This window comes from Podarcis filfolensis (assembly GCF_964270895.1).
Source record: "Podarcis filfolensis genome assembly, chromosome: 10".
Classification (NCBI taxonomy): domain Eukaryota; kingdom Metazoa; phylum Chordata; class Lepidosauria; order Squamata; family Lacertidae; genus Podarcis; species Podarcis filfolensis.
In genome coordinates this window covers 72935308-72956533 of record NC_139612.1, presented here as the reverse complement: position 1 = coordinate 72956533, position 21226 = coordinate 72935308, and the positions used below count along the sequence as shown (strand labels likewise).

At 47.1% G+C, this 21226-nt stretch overlaps 3 protein-coding genes across 3 annotated transcripts in view; 1 reads left to right on the top strand and 2 right to left on the bottom strand.

Moving 5' to 3' along the window:
* GOLGB1 (golgin B1) overlaps positions 1–11245 on the top strand; it is a 75787-nt gene extending 64542 nt beyond the window's left edge. The window contains exons 33-36 of the mRNA XM_083572448.1: positions 613–738; positions 2731–3085; positions 6375–6425; positions 8523–11245. Of these exons, the coding sequence (XP_083428574.1) occupies positions 613–738; positions 2731–3085; positions 6375–6425; positions 8523–8659 (669 nt within the window). The 3' untranslated portion in view covers positions 8660–11245. The remainder of the gene's footprint in view (positions 1–612; positions 739–2730; positions 3086–6374; positions 6426–8522) is intronic.
* On the bottom strand, positions 10967–14382 carry LOC310743031 (olfactory receptor 5T7-like). Its single transcript, XM_083573098.1, has 2 exons — positions 14338–14382; positions 10967–12528 (listed from the first exon to the last, which is right to left on the bottom strand). The coding sequence occupies exons 1-2, from the start codon at positions 14342–14344 to the stop codon at positions 11561–11563; spliced, it is 975 nt and encodes a 324-aa protein (XP_083429224.1). The 5' UTR covers positions 14345–14382; the 3' UTR covers positions 10967–11560.
* Positions 14383–16251: 1869 nt separating this feature from the next.
* LOC310744087 (olfactory receptor 5V1-like) lies at positions 16252–17205 on the bottom strand (the record flags this gene model as incomplete). The annotated part of the gene is made up of 1 exon (XM_083574829.1): positions 16252–17205. The coding sequence occupies one exon, from the start codon at positions 17203–17205 to the stop codon at positions 16252–16254; it is 954 nt and encodes a 317-aa protein (XP_083430955.1).
* Between the last annotated feature and the right edge of the window lie 4021 nt (positions 17206–21226).

Here is a 21226-nt window from a genome sequence, read left to right as displayed (position 1 = left end):
CAGGGTTGGCCACGACTGGACCTAATGGTCAGGGGTCCCTTTGCCCTTTACCTTTTAAGGATCTAATGATTCTTTTTTAAGAGCGGGCGCACCACTGCCTTCTTCAATTCCCCTGGGAATGTCCCGGTGCCAAGGGACAAATTGATGATATCCCCTAGGGGGGCCCGCACCTCATCTGGACACGCTCTAATCAGCCAGGACGGGCACGGGTCAAGAGGACAGGTGGTGGGCTTTCCTGCTCGGAGGAGTCTGTCCACATCAGCTGGGGATAGCTGGTCAAAGTGGTCCAATACTGGACCCGAGGACATTCAAACTATATCCTTGTTCTTCCTGTGTATGGCAATTATTCTGTCCGTGTTGTTTCTTCCTGTCCTTGTAAAATATTATGTCTATCTTTTCCCAGTTGTTGCTGTTCTCCATCATGCCTTGGGTGGAGCTTTTATCCCATTTTAAACTCCTGCCTTTTATATGTTTCCAGCTTTTTGTATCTTGCCTGATCTGTATAAGCTGCCTTGAGTCTACTCTCTGGGAAAAAGGCAGAATATACAGAATAATAATAATAATAATAATAATAATAATAATAATAATAATAATAAAAATTTATCCTTTCAGGAAACCCAGAGAACTGAGGAGCCAAGGAGCAAGGCTCCAGCCCCCAGACTCTCGCCAGGGCCCATGAAAGTGGGCAGAGAGGACATGGGCTTGCCCCCTGTGCCACCGCCAGCCCCTGAGCACCAGGTAAGGGCTCACTCGTGCCCAAGATGGCGATGCTTTGGGGAACACCAATGGAGAGGTGCCACCCTAGAGGTGTAGAGTGGCCAAGGGGGCTGGACAGTTCTTCTCAGTTTGTGGACTGACCTCCTTGTCAGGCGCTCATCCTACACTCGAGTAGGACCCGACTGGCATGTTCTCTCCCTCCTGGTCGATCGTTTGGGAGCTTCAAAAGCTTTCTTCAGCCCAAACATCACTGTGACTGATGCCAACAGACACCGGCACACTTAGGGATCCGCAGAGTTTGCGCACCTTGCATGACAGACCTCAGCAACTCAGCATTTTGGCTAATCTACTTTATTTACATATAAACAGACACGGAGCACTGCAACATGGCTCCCTCTCTCTTTCGCATCAGACAGCAAAGAGAAAAAGACAAAGGACAATAGTCCCACTTCACGGAACACAGTAACACAAACATCCTGTCTCCATCACTTCCCACTCTGTGGAGTCAAAACGTATACCGTCATGTGAAAGACAACAATCCCATGACTGCAATCATGGAGCAGGAATTCTAACACTCCTGTCCCTGGAAAATAAATACACTTGGTGGGTCTGGGGGTACTGGACTAGGTGGGCCCTTAGCCTGACCTAGCAGGATCTTAAATTCCTATATTCTTAAACTTAGGTGAAGGTTATGGAATGAAGGTATTAATTTTACTGCATGGAGCACGCTTAAAGAGAATATTATGAAAATGTTATTAAATTGGCTAAAATGTATATGTCAGGGACATAGCCGTAAATAAATAAATAATAAATAATATGTCAGGGAACTGCCATCGGCTCAGAGGCGAGGGATAGAAGGGCAGTTGTGTTACACGGAGCCTCCGAAAATCTTGCGAAGCAGTTCCTCTTCCGGTGAGGGGGAAAGCCTCACCTCCAGTGGGGAAGAGAGGCAAGGACCAGAGGATGCTGGTGGGAGCCTTAACACAGCTGCTGGGCAAGGCAGACAGGAGGGAAACACACCCTTGCCATCACCCATCATGCACAGTAGCCTAAGGCGCAAAGAGGGAAGGAGAAGGCTGGGGGGAACGAAACTCTTATGTTGGAGGAGGTCCAAAAAGAGACCACTCCCGGATTCTGCTAGCGATTGAGCCAGACATGAACTTTTGACGCTCTTCACTGTAAATAGTTTGCACCAAAATAAAGCCTGTAAAAGACAGGTTGGAGTCCTGCCTGGTTACTCTTGAGCAACTGCAACAGCCATCTGACAGTATAGAACAAAAAATGAATGCTGGAAATATAAGGAAAAGGAGGGTACCTTTTACCATACATGGTGGTCATGTGAAGAGGTAAAGGCTTTCAGGGAAATGATATATAATAAGTTAAAGAAAATGTTTAAAAACACTTTTGTTAAAAAACCAGAAGCATTTTTTATTGGCTATGGTGGGTAGAGAGATACCGAGACAAGATAAAAAATTGTTCTTATATGCAACAACTGTGGTAAGAATTTTGTTAGCCTGAAGATGGAAACAACAGGAATTACCAGCAAAAGATGAGTGGCTGTTGAAGCTGATGAACTTTGTAGAACTGGGAAAACTGATGGGAAGAATACAGAACCAGCGAGACCAAGTGTTCCAAAAGGACAAATTTATATTAATTTGAAAGACAACTGGAAGCAATTAACATCACTGGCAGGGTTATCTGAAGATCTGCAAGGTGATATTGCTGCCTATTCAGGTCGAGTAATTCAATATTTTAGCTAATGATATAACAAGGATAGAAAACGAAGGGAAATATAAAGATGCAAAGTTTAATTTTGTAAACCATCAGGCGGGAGGGAGGAAAGCCGTTAGTCTCAGCTGAGCCAAAGAGATAAAATAAGAGGGTACGATGTTAGGTAATGTGATTATATGTAAAACCAATAAAAATCATTTAAAAATAAAAAAAAATAAACTTAGGTGAATCAGTTTGAGCTGGCAGGGCTCTCATTTTCCTCCCCATATTCCCCATGCCCAGGCAGTGCCAGCGGAGGAAGAGGAACCCCCTCCAGCTCTTCCTCCACGGAGCCTGCTCTGGGGCGAGGGCGTTGCAGAGCCACCCAAGCCATCTTACGTGCCGCCACCACCGCCACCTGCAGACACGGAAAGCCAGGACTACGGCGGTGACTATGAGGAAGTCGGGGAGCCCTTGGACCGCCAGGAGCCTCCCAGCTTGGATGAGGATTACGCCGACGGTGGGGACTACGAGGAGATGCCAGGTGGCCTTGAAGGGGATGAAACCATCTACGACAATGCTCTGGACCCTGACCAGGAGGACTATGAGGAGATCCCGGATCAGGTTCCCAGCAACCATGGAGGAGCGTCCTTGGCAGGTGAGAGAAAGGGAGGCATCCGTAGCCCTACCTGGGGGTGTCGCCATTGGGGATAATAATAATAATAATAATAATAATAATAATAATAATAATAATAATACGTGGTAGCTCTACTTACAAGACATGCGGGTGGCGCTGTGGGTTAAATCACAGAGCCTAGGGCCTGCCAATCAGAAGGTCGGCGGTTCGAATCCCCGCGATGGGGTGAGCTCCCGTTGCTCGGTCCCTGCTCCTGCCAACCTAGCAGTTCGAAAGCACATCAAAGTGCAAGTAGATAAATAGGTACCGCTTTGGCGGGAAGGTAAACGGCATTTCCGTGCGCTGTTCTGGTTCGCCAGAAGCGGCTTAGTCATGCTGGCCACATGACCCGGAAGCTGTACGCCGGCTCCCTCGGCCAATAAAGCGAGATGAGCGCTGCAACCCCAGAGTCGGCCACGACTGGACCTAATGGTCAGGGGTCCCTTTACCTTTACCTCTACCTCTGGTTACGTATCCTTCGGGATACCCACACAGCATTCCCGGAAGTATTTTTCCGGGTTTCGCTGCACGCACATGCACAGAAGCGATCTACCACACCGCACGCATGCGCAGAACAGGCACTTTCTGTTGCAAAAACCTCAGGATCCGACCGGAGCTCCGGAACGGATCCTGTCCACAACTGGAGGTACCACTGTAATAAATTATTTATATCCCGCCCATCTGGCTGGGTTTCCCCAGCTACTCTGGGCAGCTCCCAACAAAATATTAAAAATACAAAAAGCCCCAGACATTAAAAACTTTCCTAAACAGGGCTGCCTTCAGGTGTCTTCTAAAGGGCGTTCCACAGGGCGGGCGCCACCACCGAGAAGGCCCTCTGCCTGATTCCCTGTAACCTCAGTTCTCACAGGCAGGGAACATCATAGAAAGAAGAACAAAACAAAACTATAACCTCACCTGTCCCACAAACACAGTTAAAAGGCTGCAGAATATTAATCAGTCAAAGGCTTGGTTGAAGAGGAACGCTATTTGCCTAACATCTAAAGATAGGCAATGAAGGCGCCACGCAAGCCTCCCTGGGGAGAGCATTGCACAGATGGGGAGCCACTGCAGAGAAGGCCCCGTTCTTGTGTTGCCGCCCTCCGGACCTCTCGAGGAGGAGGCACATGGAGGAGGGCCTCAGAAGATGTTATCAGGGAGATGAGCTTGATTTCTGTAGTTGGAGTCAGAGTGCTTCTGTTTAAAGGTTTATGTTTCAACTAAGAGTGAACGATACATACTTTTCACTTGCTCTCTTCTGCTTGTAAAGATTTTAAGATGCTTTTAAGTTGAAGGAGACAGAAGTTATTTGTTAAATAACAGCCTTTTTAGTAAGTTAGTGATGAAGTGCAAAAGCCGCCTCTACAGATGGCGGGTTAATGCATTCAAGTGCACTATTGTAAAGGGTTTGTTTGCCCAATGTTTACTCTGTTTGCCTTACACAAAATGAAGACTCTTGTCCCATAAGAAACTGCTAGCGATTAATGCCATGCAGCAAGCCCACTATTTGGAAAGGCTTCCCTTCGTCATGCTGTTTATTGCCTTGCAAGTGGAGAGGAGTGAAAGTGCTTTTCTGATTATGCATTGTCCTTAACAAGGATCTAGCACTTGAAAATAAAACGGACGTGTGTTGCATTCAAATGGAAATAAAATAGATTGCATATAAAAAAGGGGAAAAAAGAAAGAAGATGAACTCAGGGTCCGGGTAGGTTCACATGGAAAGAGGCGCTCCTTGAGGTATTGCAGTTCTGAGCTGTTTAAGGCTTTATAGGTCAAAAGCAGCACTTTGAATTGGGCCTGGAAGTTAATTGGCAGCCAGTGCAGCTGGGCCAGGATTGGTGTAATATGCTCAAACCATCTTGCCTTGATGTGCAATGTGGCCGCTGAATTCTGTACCAGCTGAAGTTTCCAAACCGTCTTCAGAGGCAAGTCCCATAATAATAATAATAATAATAATAATAATAATAATAATAATAATAATTTGCTTATATCCCGCTCTCCGCAGCCAAAGCTAGGCTCAGAGCAGCTAACAACAGTAAAATAATACAGCATTCTAAAATCAATTCATTATAAAATCAGTTCAAATCAAATTAATGGCAACCATCGGGTTAGAGTTCTATGAGGATTACAGAAGGAGGGGGTCAGACTGTGCCTTGGCCAAAGGCCTGGCGGAACAGCTCTGTCTGTCAGGCCCTGCGGAAAGATGTCAAGTCCCGCAGGGCCCTAGTCCCTTGGGACAGAGCGTTCCACCAGATCGGGGCCACGGCCGAAAAAGCCCTGGCTCTGGTTGAGGCCAGCCTAACCTCCCTGTGGCCTGGGACCTCCAAGATGTTTTTGTTTGAAGACCGTAAGGAACATACCAAGAGAGGCAGTCCCATAGGAACAAGGGTCCTAGGCTGTATAGGGCTTTAAAGGTCAAAACCAGCACCTTAAACCTGACCCTGTACTCCATCGGGAGCCAGTGCAGCTGGTATAGCACCGGGTGAATGTGATCCCACGGCGAGGACCCCGTAAGGAGTCTCACCATGGCATTCTGCACCTGTTGGAGTTTCTGGGTCAGTCTCAAGGGCAGCCCCACGTAGAGTGAGTTACAATAATCCAGTCTGGAGGTGACCGTCGCGTGGATCACTGTGGCTAGGTCAGAGCGAGAGAGGTAAGGAGTCAACTGCTTAGCTTGGCGGAGATGAAAAAATGCCGCCTTTGCAAGAGTCCAGGGGGTTATAGCTGCTCTTCTTTGACCCCATGTAATAAACGTTGTAAGGGACGCAGGTGGCGCTGTGGGTTAAACCACAGAGCCTAGGACTTGCTGATCAGAAGGTTGGCGGTTCGAATCCCCACGACAGGGTGAGCTCCCGTTGCTCGGTCCCTGCTCCTGCCAACCTAGCAGTTCAAAAGCACGTCAAAGTGCAAGTAGATAAATTGGTACCGCTCCGGCGGGAAGGTAAACGGCGTTTCTGTGCACTGCTCTGGTTCGCCAGAAGCGGCTTAGTCATGCTGGCCACATGACCCGGAAGCTGTACGCTGGCTCCCTCGGCCAGTAAAGCAAGATGAGCGTCGCAACCCCAGAGTCGTCCGTGACTAGACCTAATGGCCAGGGGCCCCTTTATCTTTACCTTTAATACACGTTGTAATAATCCAACCTGGAGGATATCAGTGCAGCTGAGGTGGGGGGCAAATGGAGGGCTGCCTTTTAATGCACCTGGCCATGGTAAGTGCCTGGGGTGTTTTTCCATGCTTGGTGCAAGTTAACTTACCCCACCTTCTTCCCTTGCAGGAGCGAGCCAGGCAGGGCTGTGTGCTCGAGCCCTCTACGATTACCAGGGAGGTCAGTCAAATGTTTTGCATCCGTTTGGGGCTTGGGATGTGAGGGTGGTGGGGACGGAGTTCTGGATAGATCACCCTCAGCAGACACCATAGAATCACAGAATGGTAGAGTTGCAGGGGACCCCAGGGGCGTATCTAGTCCAACCCCCTTTAATGCAATATTGTCATGGAGAGGTTGTTGAGAAGAGGAGATAAGTGGCTATATTATATTTGGGGGAGGGTTCCCTGGGGTTCAGAAAGGCAGGGGCAGGAGGAGTGGGGTCTTTTTATATTTCATAAAATGTGCACACCACTTGATTGTCAGAAAGCCTCAAAGTGCTTTGCAAAAAAGGATACTAAACTTATCAGTTGACAGCAATAATTCCAGACATTTGAGATAACAATAGACTAAAAACAGGTGAAAATGCACACCAACTTTCTAAGCAAAGGGGTAGGCTTGTCTAAACAGTTTTTAGCAGGCATACAGTGAAGGCACCTGCCTGAGATCAATAGGCAGGGAGTTCCAAAGATATATAAATGGGTATCATGCGATACCAGTAGCAGTGCCAGTTCTGCCAATCCACACAAGTGGGCACATGTGGGGCAAGGCGATCTCGCAGGTAAACTGGTCCCAAGTTGTTAAGGGCTTTATATATTAATAGTAACACCTTGAACCTGTCCTGATAGCAAGTGGGTGCAGGTGTTATATGCTAACAAGGTCTCGTGGCCATCAGCAATCGTGCTGCAGCATCCTGGATCAAGCACAAAGGAAGCCCCGTGTGGAGCGCATTGCAGTAATCCAGCCTTGAAGTAAGCAAGGCACAAACTGCTGCAGCCAGACTTTCCTGATGCAGGAATGGTTGCAGCTGTCAAGTAATGCATCACAGGCGTATATTATGGGTTGGCACCTGCAGGTCTTTGGCCACAAAAGAGCAAGCTTGGTGCACGTCCAGAAGCAAAACTACATGGGTGGGCTTTGTATTTGGAAAGAGGAGGGCAGGGGGGCGCTGGACCGATACAACGGAGAGACAATTGGTACAACCAAGACTCCCCTTCTGTCTTCTTCTTTGGCGATCCCTCGTAGCCGAGTAAGATTGTCTTCCATAAACACGGTTTGAACAATGAGTCCGTAAGTGACTGTGGAGGCCAATTCTGGATCCACACGTCCTTCCACAGTGGGACATTTGTTTCCAGGCAGGAGTTGATCACGGTGAGGGTTTGCCAAGTGGGCCTTCCTCTTAGCACGTTTCTCCCTTGCGTCCTGAGTTTGAGTGTCTTCAAAGCTCATGACACCTTTGGTAAAGGCAGTTTAATAATAATAATAATAATAATAATAATAATAATAATTATTATTATTATTTATTATTTATACTCCACCCATCTGGCTGGGCTTCCCCAGCCACTCTGGGCGACTTCCAACAAAATATTAAAATACCGCAATACATCAAACATTAAAAGCCTCCCTAAAGAGGGCTGCCTTCAGATGTCTTCTAAAAGTCTGGTAGTTGTTCTTCTCTTTGACATCTGCTGGGAGGGCATTCCACAGGGTGGGTGCCACTGCCTGGTTCCCTGTAACTTGGCTTCTCATAGCAAGGGAACCGCCAGAAGGCCCTCGGTGCTGGACCTCAGTGTCTGGGCTGAACGGTGGTGGTGGAGACGCTCCTTCAGGTATACTGGGCTGAGGCCGTGTTGGGCTTTAAAGCTCAGCACCAACACTTTGAATTGTGCTCGGAAACGTACTGGGAGCCAGTGAAGATCCTTTAGGACCGGTGTTATGTGGTATCGTCGTCTGCTCCCAGTCACCAGCACTCGCAGGCCCCTGTTTCCCAATTGTTGGTATTTATATTACATTTTTAAAGATTTGCCTTGAGAGAGTCTTTAAACCTATTTTGTTGACCACCAGCATTATGCTTTCCATTTTTAAGTTCAGAATAGAGTAGTTGCTTTGGAAGATGATCATCAGGCATCTGCACAACATGACCAGTCCAATGAAGTTGATGTTGAAGAATCATTGCTTTGACACTTCTGTAACCCTGCTGTGGTACTCACACCGCTGCTTGGGAGTGGAGGGAATCCCAGCTGACTGACCCACCCTCTTTTCCCTCCCCCTTTTTGTCAGATGGGGACGATGAGATTTCCTTCGATCCTGGAGACACCATCACGGACATCGAGCAAGTCGACGAGGGCTGGTGGCGTGGATCCTGCCAAGGCAGGCATGGCCTGTTCCCAGCCAATTACGTGGAGCTGCTGCCTTGAAGCTCTCTGTTGTGATATGGAAACGCCGCGTGCCCCAGCCCCACTGTGCCCCCACCCCAGCGTCCTTCTGTTTCACACCAGTAGGCTCCAATCCAGCCCCGGAGTGGAGAAGAGCATGCCTTTCCCCTTGCAAGAATCTCCCAAGTCATTGAAATATATACGTGCTTTTCCTTCCAAGTGCAGCTTCCGAATTTGCTCAGGCTGCCTCCGGGCTTGATCCTTCCTTCCTGTTCTTTCTTTCTGGGGGAACCACAGCTGCCTAATTCAGTTCTCCACCAAATCACAGGAGTGTAGAGTTGGAAGGGACTCTGCGGGTCATCTAGTCCAACCCCCTGCAGTGCAGGAATCACGGCTAAATAACCTCTGCTTAGAAACCTCCAGCAAAGGAAACCCCACCGCTAGATCGCTCGAAGCAATGCAATGATGCACACATGAAAAAACGCAGCTGGAAGTTTGAAAATTCTGGGAAGGAGCCAGCGAAGTTCAAGGGCTGGAGAGAGTGTGCAAAACACAAGCTCAACTGCCTTCCTCTGGGCAACCTCAGATGCTGCATCGCCAGATATTGTGTTAAAAAATTAAAAAATTGTCCAGTAGCACCTCAGAGACCAACTAAGTTTGTTCTGGGTATAAGCTTTTGTGCCCAGGGACACTTCTTCAGATACAATTGTCATGGAGAGGTTGTTGAGAAGAGGAGGTAAGTGGCTATATTATATTTGGGGGAGGGTTCCCCAGGGTTCAGAAAGGCAGGGGCAGGAGGAGTGGGGTCTTTTTTTAATTTCATAAAATGTACACACCACTTGATTGTCAAAAAACCTCAGAGTGGTTTTCAAAAAAAGGATACTAAACTTATCAGTTGACAGCAATAATTCCAGACATTCGAGATAAGCATAGACTAAAAACAGGTTAAAGCTCACACCAACTTTCTAAGCAAAGGGGTAGGCTTGTCTAAACAGTTTTTAGCAGGCATACAGTGAAGGCACCTGCCTGTGATCAATAGGCGGGGAGTTCCAAAGATATATAAATGGGTATCATGCGATACCAGTAGCAGTGCCAGTTCTGCCAATCTAACCTTCAGGTATCTGAAGAAGTCTGTATGCACACGAAAGCTTATACCCAGAACAAACTTAGTTGGTCTCTAAGGTGCTACTGGACAATTTTTTTAATTTTTTATTTCGACTGCATCAGACCAACACGGCTACCTACCTGCATCCGGATATTGTGTGCGTGCGATCACACAGACACACATGCTTTGTAACGTAGGTGGAGGGGAAGCCCTGCTTATCTTTTTGTGTTGCTCATCGTGCAATGCTCTACCAGGGGAAAAACATGCATAACACATCATATGCAATGTGCATAAAAGGATAAAAAATGGAATAAAGTCATTTATATTAACTCAAAACTCTTGCATGTGGTGGATAGAATATGTCAGCTTTCCACAGCTCTGCAGTCATTTCGGACTACAGTTCCATCAGCCCCATGCGGCTGTGATAGTTGGCGCTAATGGGAGTTGTAGTTCAGAGCATCTGGAGGGCACGAGGTTGGGGAAGGGGGTGCTCTGAGCTGGCGCCTCTCCATTTCGGCGGGTACAGGCTTCAGAATTTGCCACAAAGCAGAATTAACTGCGTGCTTTCAAAAGAGTCCTCAGGGTTCCTAAGAATACTCACCCACATTGATTCCTCAGCTATTAAAAACGAAGAGTCGCTTGTGAAGCTTCCATCACTCTCATTTCCGAAGGTCTCACGATCCCTACCTGGCTGTGGGCAGATGCACATTTTGTTTTTGGGTGGCCCTAAAACCTTTAATTCTAGAGCATTGTTCAAGTGCGACAGGCTTCCAGGAAGACCTGTCAGCCTGTAGGAAGACAACTTTTCTGATTCCATTAAACACACACACACACACACACACACACACACACACAGTTCACCATTCCTCCCCCTGGGGTCTCAGGGCCAGAAAGGAGATCTGGGGCAACCCAGTCAGATGGGCAGGGAATAAATAATGATCATCATCACCACCACCTCATCATAAAAGCCAAGCCAAAGAATCAAATCAAAGTTTACAGACACACCATATGTTTAAAGTGCATGGTTTGTCTCAAGGAATCCTGTAGTTTTTTAAGCTTGCTGGGGTGAGGGTCTGATATGTACAGTAAAAAACAACAACAATGGGTTGAGAAAGTTGTATTTCATGGGCTGTGGCTGGATGAGAGATGGCTAAGGGCCAGGGTGGTAGAGAGCAGTTGGGTAGAGACTAAACAACAAAGATGGCATGCATTTGGCTATATAATGTATGGAAATCCTCTTGCAAACTCTTTGAAATAATTTTCATTTGCTTTTACAAGTGTAGAGTTATAACAATACCCAATACATATCCACATTTAGAGATTTCTATGAATCTCCAGACTTCCCACCATCCCGTCCATGGGTCCTATTGTTAACATTTTCAACTGCATATTATTTCATTATCCTTATTTTATACCTCTCAATATTGTCCATAATATTAGTTGCATTCCAAGTGTTATTAGAATCCTGCTAATCTTTTCATCTGCTTACAGTGGTCTCCTAAATAAATTATAAATTTTCCCCATTCTATCTTGAAGTTTTTATCTTCTTGGTTCTTGACCCTTCCGGTCAGTTTTGCCATTTTGGCGTACTCCAACAGCTCGGTTTGCCATTCTACTCTGGTAGGGACTATAACTTCTTTCCATCTCTGGGCTAATAGCATCCGTGCGGCAGTCGTTGCATACATAAAAAGTCTTTTCTGCTCCTTTGGGATTTTGGTACAGACTCTGTCCAGTGATGCACTGCTAAGTAAAGTCGGATCGTTTGTGGTGTGAGCCTCCGTACTTGAACTCGCAAAGGGGAATTTCCCCAGGGGAGCTAGGCCCAAGAGGAATCCCTGTTAGTGAGGGAAACCAAAGCCCTTCTTAAAGCCCCCCAGAACCTTCCTCAGTGCGCCCTTCACCTCCTTGTTGCGGAGGCTGTAGATGACAGGATTCAACATGGGGATGATGATACAATAGAGAGTGGAGATCAGGGTGTCCACTTCCAAGGAGTAGCCTGCACTCGGGCGGTTGTAGTTCACATCAGCCATCCCAAAATAGATGATGACCACAACTAAGTGGGCTGCGCAAGTGGAGAAGGCCTTGTGCCTGCCGGTGTTGGAGCGGATCCGAAGGATGGCTGACAGAATGAAGATATAGGAGATGACCACCAGGAGGAAAGGCGCCATGCCCATAAAAACGTTCGCTATGTGAAGAGCCATCTCGTTGACATAGGTATCACTGCAGGCGATTTGCAGAAGAGGAGGGACATCGCAGAAGATGTGGTGGATCTGGTTGGCCCCACAGAAGGCCAGGTTGGTGGAGAGCGCGGTGTGAATGGCAGAGTCCAAGAGGCCCCAGATCCAAGTAGCCATGGCAAGAGGGACACACACTCTTCTGCTCATCAGGTGAGCATAGCGCAAGGGTTGACAAATGGCGGCATAGCGGTCGTAGGCCATGACGGCCAGCAGGGCACACTCGGACCCCGCAAAGGTCATCAGGAAGAACATCTGGGCCATGCACTGGTTGTAAGAAATGGTGTGTCTCTGGCGCAAAAAGTTTACCAGGATCTTGGGGACAGTGACGGACGAGTAGCAGACGTCCAAGCAGGATAAATGGCTGAGGAAAAAGTACATGGGGCTGTGGAGGCGTGAATCCAGCTGGATCAGGGTGAAGATCATGGAGTTTCCCACCAGGGTGATGAGGTAGATGGTCAGAAAGAGGAGGAAGAAGAAGACCTCACCTTTTTGGACCCCAGAGAAACCCAGGAAGATGAATTCGGCCACAAGTAGCGTCTGATTGCCGCTTCTCTCCATCAGGGTCAGCTCTGAGAGGAGAACCAAGAAGGAAGTGAGATGAATGGGGGCAAAACCAGGATTCATGAATACATGCAGGTGGAATCTTTCCTTCTTTGTGGAGCAGCCAAGACCAAGAGCCCCAGCCCAGCTCTTAGGTTCTGGGCTTCCCAGCCAGAAAGGGCAGCTCCCAAGATGGTTGGGCAACACTTCTCTTCACTCCCACCCTGCATTTTAGATTCTATCAACTAACCTTGGCACTAAGAGCAATTGGTGGTCCGGGTAACCTGGGAGGAGGTTTGGTCCTTGGGCAGGGGGCGGGGGATAACAGTTCTCTTAAGCCATTGGTTTACCATTTTTGCCATAAGCCCTCTGGGCAATGATAACCTCCCTCTGTACAGCATTGGGTGGGCACCAAATCCTTTTTGCTATTTGAACCTCCTGGCTGAGGCAATGCAGGGCTCTGGCGTCCTGTGTTTACATACAAAAGTTCCCCCTTTCTGTTACCATTTTTGGATCTGTTAGCATTTCTGTAGCAATCATTGAGCAGTCCGATAGGCTATGATTCTCATAATTAAAGTACTGTGGATGCTTGGGTTGTGAATGTGATCCGTGCAGGATGCACGCTCGCAACCCGCAGCATTCGCAACCCACAGCGTCATGTCTGCGCACGCTCGGGTTGCGATTTGGCACTTCTGCGCATGGGCAAAGCGCAATTTAGCGCGTCTGTGCATGCATGACTGCCAAAACCTGGAAGTAACCCATTCTGGTACTTCTTGGTTTCGGTGGTCCATAACTTCAAAAAAAGGCAACCTGAAGCGTCTGTAACCCGAGGTATGACTGTACATAACATAAAACACAACACACAACACAACAACACAACACATCTCTGCTGCCCACTTGCCTCTTATGGCCCCCTTTGGGAACCACTGACCACTGACCACTGATGATGGGAGGATGACCAAGAGAACCCTCTCACACCCCCTTCCTTGTCCAAGTGCAACACAACAGCCCTGCAGTGCTGTCAGTGGGCCAGACTCTTCAGTAGCTGCTGTTGCCACAGTCCCACTTACTCTGGCAGTACTTTTTTGTGGTGGGGGAGTGGGGGGTGTCTGTTGTAAATCTGCAGCCGATGAATAAGGTCGATGCATAAAACCACTCCGGACTGGGGATGGGCTCTGCGTGAGTCTCGTATTGCATTGAAAGGCAAACCTCCCGAGAAACAGGCACACTGCGAAATTCACTCTTCTCTGAATTTTGCAACCCAGTTCTCCAGTCAAAAAATGTATCTACTCAGTCTGAGTGTGCATGCAGATACATACCTTAGTCCAGATAGCAAATCAACAGGCATTATGTTAGAGGAAATGGCTTTGCAAAGATGTGTATCTTGGGCAAAATCGCTATCAAATTTGTATATTAGGAGAACATTGCACTAAAATGCTGATGGACTCTCAAGAGGACATTAAAAAAGAAAGAAAAAAGATTCCCAAACTGATGTGGAAATGTATAGATCTGAATTTTGGAGTTGAAAAATGAGAAATGGAGAGAAACGTGAAACTGACCCAAGGAAGGTGCTTAACACTGTGGGAAAAAAGATGTCACAGGTTTGCTCTCCTGAATGTCAGCTGCACACCAGGCATCTTATCTTATTTCTTCATTTTTCAAGTTGTTTTAAACATCAGGAACAGTATTACACAGCAGCAGATAAGAAGTTTGCCTGGATTTAAACAAACTGGTGCAGACAGGCGAGTGATTCCTCCCCAATCTACCCTCGTGGCAAATAAAGAATTTCCTAAGTTTTGAGGTTACTTTGTGGGTCCCTTCATTTCTCTGCTCCTCACCTGGCATCTTCCTGCCGAATGAATTTGGATGATGGCTATGACAGCTGCTGCTCTGGGACAGGTGAGGAGACAGTTTTGGATGCTGATTCTCCTTCCAGGTGACCTGGTGAGGAGAGCCAGGCAGGAGGATTCTACGGCCAGAGAAGGTGAGGGGAACGAAGAGGATGGGTGGGTTGCAGGTTCCCTACCTTTCCTCCTGTCAGAACGAGAGACGCACCTGGCTGTCACTCATTTTCTGCCCAAAGAAAGGTCTCCATTTCCTCCTGACCCAACACACCACCCTTCATGCATCCCCACATACCTTAAAACTGACCCAGTGTCCTGCCTGTATCCTGTGGGTCCCAGTCTGGAAGGTAATATGGCTTGTATTGTTTGAGGAGCCCCTGGAGAACATGTATTTGCATCACAAGGAATGAAGATCAAGGAGTCCAGGGGGAAAAAACAATCTCCCCTCTTGCCCTGGGCTTCCTTTTTCCTGGCAGAAAACACTGGCATCAAGGGTATGGGGTGGAGCCCAAGGGGGTTGCAAACAGCAATGTTCAAATGAGGCCCTTAGGGACAATTCAGTTTGCAATTAAGGTGAACCTATCTAATTCACACTTTTTGGAACACAGGCTTTGAAATTTGCACTGTCCAGATTTTGCAACAACAACAACAACAACAACAACAACAATAATAATAATAATAATATGCCATCCATCTAACTAACTGGGTTGCCCCAGCCACTCTGGGCAGCTCCCAACAAAATATGAAAAACACAGTAAATGCAGTCAATGTGTATAAAAATGCATGAATTAGGGCAAAGTAAGAGAAAAGGTCTAGACAGAAAACCTAGACAGCATCTTAAAAAGCAGAGACATCACCTTGCCGACAAAGATCCTTATAGTTAAAGCTATGGTTTTCCCAGTAGTGATGTATGGAAGTGAGAGCTGGACCATAAAGAAGGCTGATTGCCGAAGAATTGATGCTTTTGAGTTCTGGTGCTGGAGGAGACTCTTGAGAGTCCCATGGACTGCAAGAAGATCAAACCTCTCCATTCTGAAGGAAATCAGCCCTGAGTGCTCACTGGAAGGACAGATCGTGAAGCTGAGGCTCCAAGACTTTGGCCACCTCATGAGAAGAGAAGACTCCCTGGAAAAGACCCTGATGTTGGGAAAGATGGAGGGCACAAGGAGAAGGGGACGACAGAGGATGAGATGGTGGGACAGTGTTCTCGAAGCTACCAGCATGAGTTTGACCAAACTGCGGGAGGCAGTAGAAGACAGGAGGGCCTGGTGTGCTCTGGTCCATAGGGTCACAAAGAGTCGGACACGACTAAACGATTACACAGGAGAAAAGGTGTATTTATTGTTGCTGCTGCTGCTGCTGTTGAATTTATATACTGCCATATACCTGAAGGTCTGAGGACAGTTCACAGAACATTTTAGGCAGAATCGTGTTGGGAAACTGTATATGAAACAAAATCACATTTAAAATTGACTTTGCACTAAGATACTAGTGCTTTTTCAAGAAGATTGAAAAACAACTACACAAACTAATGTGGAAACAAGGAGATCTGAACTTAAAAGTGAAAAATTGAAATATTTCCCATATTGTACTCAAGGGGCCAAACAGAAACAGGAGGACATAACAAGAACAACCGCTATGGATTAGGAGACAGTCTGAGCTTTGAGGCTGGCTCCCCTTGTGACAGTGCGCCATGTTGAATTTGGCAGCTAAGCAGCTCTTCAGACTGGGAGACAATGCAGTTGCTGAACTGGGTGTTGGACACAAGACCCAGTGCAGAACCATGACCTAATTCTTTGGAATCTGTCCAGTAATGTATTGCTGAATTAAGTCTAACCAATGGGAATATGGTGTTAGCCACTGTACTTCGACCCCCAAGGGAAATTTCACCAAAGGCAGGAGACCCTGTTAGTGAGGGAGATCAGAGCCCTTCTTCAAGCCACCCAGAACCTTCCTCAGAGCTTCCTTCACCTCCTTGTTGCGGAGGCTGTAGATGACAGGATTCAACATGGGGATGATGATACAATAGAGAGTGGAGATCAGGGTGTCCACTTCCAAGGAGTAGCCTGCGCTCGGGCGGTTGTAGTTCACGTTGGCCATCCCAAAATAGATGATGACCACAACTATGTGGGCGGCGCAAGTGGAGAAGGCTTTTCGCCTGCCGGTGTTAGAGCGGATCCGAAGGATGGCTGACAGAATGAAGATATAGGAGATGACCACCAGGAGGAAAGTCCCCAGACTGACAAACACACTTGCTACATGAAGGGCCATCTCATTGACGTAGGTGTTGCTGCAGGCGATTTGCAGAAGAGGAGGGGCATCGCAGAAGATGTGGTGGATCTGGTTGGCCCCACAGAAGGCCAGGTTGGTGGAGAGCGCAGTGTGAATGGTGGAGGCCAGGAGGCCACAGGTCCAAGAAGCAGTAGCCAGAGGGACACACACTCTTCTGCTCATCAGGTGAGCATAGCGCAAGGGTTGACAAATGGCGGCATAGCGGTCGTAGGCCATGACAGCCAGCAGGGCGCACTCAGTTGCAGAAAATATCATCAGGAAGAACATCTGGACCATGCACTGGTTGTAGGAAATGGTGTGTCTCTGGTGCAAGAAGTTCACCAGCATCTTGGGGATGGTGACAGACGAGTAGCAGATATCTATGAAAGCTAAATGGCTGAGGAAAAAGTACATGGGGCTGTGGAGGTGGGAATCTAGCTGGATCAGAGTGAAGATCACCCCATTTCCCACCAGGGTGAAGAGGTAGATGGCCAGGAAGAGCAGGAAGAGGAAGGACTGACCCTTGTGGACCCCAGAGAAACCCAAGAAGATGAATTCGGTCACCACCAGCGTCCGATTGCTGTCTTCCATGGACTGCATCAAGGTCAACTCTGAGAAGAGAACCAGGAAGCGAGAGAGAGTTGGCAAAAGCTGCGTTGGTGATGTGGAATTTTTCCTTCTTTGTCGAGCAATCAAGACAAAAAACCCCAGCCCAATTCTTAGAGGCAGGGCTTCCCAATCAGAAGGTGCAGCTGCCAAAATGGTTAGGTTACTTTGTGCGCGCACGCGCGTGCGCACACACACACACACACACACACACAGCTCGCCCTCCCTTTTTGATTGTAACTACTTTCCTTTGCAGTAGGAGCAAAGGATACTTTCCTTTGCAGTAGGATCGTTGATCCAGACATCACTGGAGGAGATTTGGTCTTAGGGGGCAGAAGTAATGCTGTACTGGGGAAACTGAATGGAATACCCTGAACCGACCCCTTAAGCTATTCTTGTTGTAAGACAGTGGTGGCCAAACCTGGCCCTCCAGCTGTTTTGGGACTACAATTCCCATCATCCCTGACCACTGGTCCTGTTAGCTAGGGATGATGGGAGCTGTAGTCCCAAAACTGCTGGAAGGCCAAGTTTGGCCACCACTGTTGTAAGACCTCTGAGCAGTTGTGACCACACTCTGTAGAACACTAGGGGGGCACCAAATACCTGTTTGCTGATTTGAACAAAGAATTTGCATCTCTCTCTCTCTCTCTCTCTCTCTCTCTCACACACACACACACACAGACACACACTGTATCTTTGCAGCGTTCATGCATCCAGCATGTGCATTTTAGTTCCAGAGCTGGATCTCTTAGCATCTCTGTAGATGATCAGTCTCTGTATTGATCAGTCTGTATTGATCAAAACAGCATCTCTGTATTGATCAGCATCTCTGTATTGATCAGTCTGATAGGCTGCTGTTCTCAGAATTAAAGTGCTTAGCTCAACTTGCTGCTGTTGTTGTATTTGGGAAATTTGGAAGATTTACTTCAGTAACACTTTCATATATAACGAAATCAACTGGACTGCAAAAATGACTCTACAACAGCCATTGATTTTCTGGATATATACATTAGACACAGGAACAGCACATGGCCTGAACCTAGATCCATGTTTCCCAAAATTATTTGGGTCCCTGCTCCCTTGGTTCCATAACCACATCCCTGTTGTTGTTGTTGTTTAGTCGTTTAGTCGTTTCGGACTCTTCGTGACCCCCTGGACCAGAGCACGCCAGGCACTCCTGTCTTCCACTGCCTCCCGCAGTTTGGTCAAACTCATTCTGATCCCCTAATAAAAAGCCTTATTCATAACAGCAGTCTGCATGAATTGCTAACCATGAAATTTGAACCAGTAACATTAGGATCGTGTGTCTAAATGCTCCATTGGACATTGTAGCACCACTTTTCTTTCTCAAACATTTATTCAAAATGGAATCAAAACTTTTCAGTTTGTTTAATTCAGTTTATGAACTTGATCTGTCAATGCCAGCTTTTCAATGTCTTGTCGTTTACACCTACAGCGCCTTGCTGCTGGCCCTTGGCCTCTTGGCGCTCCTGGGAAATTCCCACCAGCCCTCTTGGGGAATCACTCACCTGGAGGATAGCATCCTCCTCACTTAGCCATCACTTAGCCCCACTGAGCACTGCAGCCTCAAAGATTCTAAGATCCTCGATTTGGCATCCACACAGACATTCCAGTTGTCACATTAGGATAATTTATTAAAGAATAAAAAGTAGGGGGGAAGCAGGCAGAAGGTCAAAACAGAATGCAAAATAAACCCGTAGAAATAAAACCGGATGACTCCTAGCCTATCCACCACACTAGAGTCGTTCTAATTTACTCACAAGTAAGCAGCAAGGATGAGCAGCTCCCCTGGCCATGGGGAGGGAGGAAAGCTGCAGGGGCGTCTCAGCTTTTTAAAGTCTCTCCCCTCCCCCCTCCCAGGGCTGGATTTCAGTTTGATGTGACCCTAAGCTACTGAAGGTAATGGGGCCCTTGATATCTCCAGCTGTCCTTTGTCGACAACTAATTGTCACTGTTTTTTGTGTTGAATATATGCTATATGGTAATTGATGGACCTAATAGGTATCTAAAGCCATTTGCACATAACAAAATATGTATTTTATCAAGGTAATTGTTGAACTGAAATACAATTAAGAAGAAGTATATTAATAGTGGAAGATAATTAAGAAGAAGTATACTAATATTGAGGGACGTGGGTGGCGCTGTGGGTTAAACCACAGAGCCTAGGACTTGCCGATCAGAAGGTTGGTGGTTTGAATCCCTGCGACGGGGTGAGCTCCCATTGCTCGGTCCCTGCTCCTGCCAACCTAGCAGTTTGAAAGCAGTCAAAGTGCAAGTAGATAAATAGGTACCACTCCAGCGGGAAGGTAAATGGCGCTTCCGTGCGCTGCTCTGGTTCGCCAGAAGCGGCTTAGTCATGCTGGCCACATGACCCAGAAATTGTATGCTGGCTCCCCCAGCCAATAAAGCAAGATGAGCGCCGCAACCCCAGAGTCGGCCACGACTGGACCTAATGGTCAGGGGTCCCTTAACCTTTACCTATATTAATACTGAAAGATAATTAAGAAGAAGTATACTAATAGTGAAATAATTATTAAGCTCTAACTTAAAATGATTGGGGGTCCATGACTTACACCATAGGAGCCTACACAACACAAAACACTGTTGCTGTCTGCAGGTTTTATTTTATTTGCTTTTTATCTTCTATTTTGGAAATGTACATCAAGGTTTTTCCCCTCTAAATTTTTTTGGGGGCCCCCAAGGGAGTGGGGCCCTAAGACATAGCTTGTTTAGCTTATACATAAATCTGGCACTGTGGGATACCAGAGCCAGTTGCTCAACACCCTCGTGTTGCTCAGTTCATTTTTTGCATTTGAAAAGAAAGATGGAAAGATATGGGTGAGCTTGAGTTAAAAGATGGGGGGTGGGCTTTCTTTGCACAGGTGACCTCTGGCTAAAGTTCAGCTACCCTGGCTAATAGCCACTGATAGACTTCCCCTCCTCCTTTAATTTGTCTAAGCCCTATTAAAAGCTGATTAGGGCAAGGCTACCATGATATGTTGAGGCAGCTAAACCCTTCAATGTTTTCTGCACTGTGAGACACACTACTTTTTGGTGGGCGGGGGAAACGTCTGTCCTGAATCTACAGCCCATGAGTAAGTCTGATGCATAAAATTGCTCTTGACTAGGGATGGGGGGGTGCATCAGATTCAGTTCACATTTAAAAACAGACTTAACTAATCTGCACTTTCTGAAACACTATTGGGGGGGGAGCACCCTTCAAAATTTGTACTTCCATGAATTTTGCAATACAGTTCCCCCCACTGAGGAAATGGCTGCCAGGATGCACCTACAGTGGCTGAATGTGTGCGTAAATAGATACATTACTTCAAATGCATGCATTAATTTAAGGGAAATTGATATGCAAATATCTGTATATTGCCTAAAATTGCAATCTGCTGGGTACTAAACTGCTGGTGAATTTTTTTGTGAGTACTTGGGGAAATAAAATAAAATCCCCAAACTGATATGGAGAACTGAACTTAAGAGCAGAAAAAGGAGAAATCAAAACTGACACATCACCCAATCCTTACACTGGACAGAATGAAGTCAACTGAAGCAGACGGCTTGCCACTTTGAGCATGTCAAAGCTCTGTCGTCTTGTATGGAACATCGAACAGCTTTGCGCCAGCTGTCAATCAGCCAGCCCAGACGATTCCTTCATTTCCCTGCATGCTTTAACCATCATATACAATATTACGCAGTGGCGGATGTGACATTTGCATGGTTTTAAGCAAACTGCTGCGTGCAGGTGAGCGATGCCTCCCTATCACCATTGCAAATGCAGCCTTTCCTGGGTTTGGAGGTGACTTTCCAGGTCCTTTTATTTCTCTGCTCCTCACCTGGCAACTTCTGGCCTGTGGAACTCAGCTGGTTGCTGCTGGGCTTGGAAGGATGTAGAGATACTTGGTTTCAGACGCTGGTGTTTCTTCCATGTCCCCCATTTGAGGAGAACCAGGCAGGAGGACCTGGAGGCCAGAGAAGG